General features: G+C 33.5%; 1 protein-coding gene across 2 annotated transcripts in view; it reads left to right on the forward strand.

Annotated features, from left to right (window-relative positions):
* The first annotated feature begins 329 nt into the window (after window positions 1–329).
* LOC117178662 (valacyclovir hydrolase-like) overlaps window positions 330–3628 on the forward strand; it is a 9204-nt gene continuing 5905 nt past the window's right edge. The window contains exons 1-4 of one of the 2 annotated variants that reach the window (XM_033370086.1): window positions 330–598; window positions 703–793; window positions 1474–1794; window positions 2899–3154. In XM_033370086.1, coding sequence (XP_033225977.1) covers window positions 575–598; window positions 703–793; window positions 1474–1794; window positions 2899–3154 — 692 coding nt within the window. In that variant the 5' untranslated portion in view covers window positions 330–574. The remainder of the gene's footprint in view (window positions 599–702; window positions 794–1473; window positions 1795–2898; window positions 3155–3628) is intronic. The other variant, XM_033370087.1, reaches the window with a different exon arrangement.

The raw sequence follows: 3628 nt of genomic DNA on the forward strand, positions 1-3628 counted from the left end.
AAATGAATGAAGGTTCAATTATCATCCTTGAAAACGAGTAATTCCATATCATAAAACACGATAAGATGATAAGAACTATTGATAGACATTTTTAAAAAGCGCTAATATTTTTGTTCATTATTCTAAGGTTGAATTCATCATATAAAGTATTGAGTGTTTATATACATCTAATTGAGTACAATATAAAAAAAAGTTTTAAAAAATTAGAATTTTTTAATTCTACACGCGTGTAATAGCAGATTAGGCCTTGGTCTTTTAGATTAGGTTAGATTAGATTAGGCATTTGAAACAAAAGCATCGTCCTCTTGCCTGTTTTGCTCTAAACTAAGTTAGTATCGTTTCTATACAAACCAAATTAATTATTTGTAAATTTTGAAAATTTAATCATTTGTTTATATATAATTATAAGACACCATAACAAAGAATTATTTGGTAACAAGATTAGATGCAGTTTTTTGCGAATTAAAAAAATATCCTTTTAAAAAAAGAGAAAATTTCGCTGATTCTTTAATAAAATTATTTTCACGTTTTCAACTAATTCAACAGCCGCGGAACTCCACAAAGAAAAAAAAGTATGAATCCAGACCATGAGATTCAGGTAGGATTGAAAATATACATTTATTCTGAATGATATATCAGAGATTATTAAATTGTATATAACTACTAAGGCACTGAAGTAAGGAAGTATAATTTTTTTTATAGGAGGGGAAATTCACGGTTGATGGTCTTGATATTAATTGTATTCAAGTCGGTTCTGGCAACCATCCTGTACTTCTAATGCCTGGCTTAGTAGGTAAGTTTTTTGAAAATAATACAAATCTTTAGTCCTATTTTTAAGTTCAAAATCTGTAAAATGAATTAGGAGCCAAATTCAGTATAATTCAAAAAGGATGTTCTATTATTAAAAGAAAAATCTACATTGCTAGAATTCAGTTACGGATTAAAATTAGTAAACATTTTAACTGATTAAAATTTAAAGGGAATGGTTTGCGAGCACTATAAGAGTTTTTAGGAATTTTGAGGAATTTTGATTGCTTTTGAAGATTGCAGTGTATTTTAAAGGGATTAAAAAATTTTTAAAACATCTGGTTAGATCCTGAAAAGTCTTGCATAATTGTAAATGTAGCAAGGGGCTGCCAACCCGTTTACGGTAAAAAGAATGATAAAAAAATTCGACCTCACTGTTTTACCGACCGATGGTAAATAACGATATGAAAATCGTAGCCATCTCTGTTTTACCGACCGACAGTCAAATGCTAATCTGCCAGGAATATGTATTGCCGGCCATCAATAATACTCACTGTCTGTAGCTCAGCATGGAATAGAACCTTGTTCGGTCGGTAAGTGGAATGACAGCCCTCTTGCCATATCACTGCAATTAATGGATGCTTCCTAATCAAATTATTCATTATGTGAGAGAAATAAATATCAATTTCTCGATGAAATCAATGAATAATTTTAATTATATTTCAGTCACTCCATCGGTTCATTTTAAGCCACAAATTGAAAATCTATCTAGAGAAAAATTCAGAATTATAGCATGGGATCCACCGGGTTATGGAAAATCGAGGCCACCTGATAGAACATTCCCAGAAGATTTTTTGGAACGAGATGCAATTTTGGCCTGCAATTTAATGACAACTCTTGGTCACTCGATATTTTCAATAATTGGCATGTGTCATGGAGGAATTTCTGCGATCATTCTTGCTTCCATATTTCCAGAAAAAATACGTAAAATGGTCATAATTAGTGGAAGAGCCTACTTTTCGCCCCATGAGTATATAATGAAAGAGGGTTTGTATTTTTGATTTCGTTTAGACTTTACCCTTAAGGATAAATAATTTTAGAAATTCAGTAAGGCCCTATAATGATGTTCCAAAGATGAATTTCTTACATAAGTTTTTGGGGGTGCAAGAATATTCATTAGGAGAAAATCATTATGGACGCAAATAACGTGCAATTAAATTTTTTATTTATCATTTTATTATATTATAGTTCTTCGAGAACATTCTGCAACTAAAGAGGTTTGTGTCCATGCTATGTTTCTAGAATGTTCTAGAAGTCAGGAAGTTAAGAATTAGCGTCTAGAATACTCCGTGTCTACAATTTAAAATTTTTCTTGGGGAATTTTCCACAAAATTGTGTTGACGCTAATTCCCCTTAACATTCATGTGGAATATTAACTGAAAAGTGGTCAATTTTTCTCAAGATCTAATGGGGAAAATTCCCTATGAAATCATGTAATAATAGCTAAACTTTCGGGAATATTCCCGAACTTTAAATAGGAAAAATTCCCCAAATTTGGTGGAATATGGCCTAAAACTTTTTTTAAATAGATACACATTATTTAGGGAAATGTCTCAAACCTTTTTTGGAATATTTATCCATGCTATGCTATGCTTTGATACGGTTCGACTGTTGTCTTAAACACTCGACGCATCATGTCTGTTGTGAGACAGGCGATACTTTGCGCCCTATCGGATTTTCTCCAAAGCTACCAACCTAGAGCCACAAGATTACAAAAAAGGCGGTAGCAAAATCTAAACTGTTCCGTGCTGCAAATTATAATACTAGTATACTACTCTTAACTGATTAATCAAAACATTTTTGCTTTCCAATTCCGTATGAATTACTTTACGTTTAGGGAAATTTCCCCAAAAACTGTAGGTATTATCTAACGTCCTAAATTTGCGGGAATTTCCTCCAATTTTTTACTGACTTATAAGGCCTTTTTAGGAAAATTTCCCCAAATCTTGAGGAGACTGATTTTCCCTAACGAAACTGTGCATTTTCCCCACTATGAAGTGGGGAAAATTCCTGATTTTTTTACAGTATGTCTACTACTACAACTATACGGGGGTTATTAAAATCTATACTATTTTATGAATTTTATTTAAGGTGACCGAAACGTTGATTTGTGGCCAGCACGAGATCGAGACCCAATGGTAGCGACTTATGGATACGATTATTTTCGAAAAACGTGGGATGCAGGTATAGATATGGTTGAAAAATTATGTGAGAAAAATAAGGGCGATGTGTGCAAAAATCATGTACCCAGAGTAAAGTGTCCTACTCTAATCATACACGGCAAAAAGGATGACCTTGTCGACCAAGAACAAGCGTTTTATTTGAACCGACACATTCCTAATTCAAGGTATGCATTGAGCATAGCGTAAAATGCAAATGTTCAAAAATCGAAAACTCTGGTGTATTTTTTCAGGCAATTTACGAAAATATTAAGTGTTTTTGTAATTACTGAGTTTACATGCGCCAAAATATTCAGCGAGCATAAACTCTCTTCCATCCCTCATCCCTTATTCATCCCTCACTCCATACTAACATGTACTTTGGAACACTTGCGTTTTCACAGATCCCTTACTCCGTACTAACATGTACTTTCAACACTTGGGCCTTCAGAGATCCCACACTTCATACTAACCTGTACTTTGAAACACTTGGGTCTTCACAGATCTCTGACTCCATACTAACATGTACTTTGGAACACTTAGGTCTTCACACATCCCTTACTCCATACTTACATGTACTTTCCAATACTTGGGCCTTCATAGATCCCACACTCCATACTAACATGTACTTTGGAGCACTTGCGTCTTCACAGAACCCTTAC

The sequence above is a fragment of the Belonocnema kinseyi genome, chromosome 8 (genome assembly GCF_010883055.1).
Source record: "Belonocnema kinseyi isolate 2016_QV_RU_SX_M_011 chromosome 8, B_treatae_v1, whole genome shotgun sequence".
NCBI classification, from domain to species: Eukaryota; Metazoa; Arthropoda; class Insecta; order Hymenoptera; family Cynipidae; genus Belonocnema; species Belonocnema kinseyi.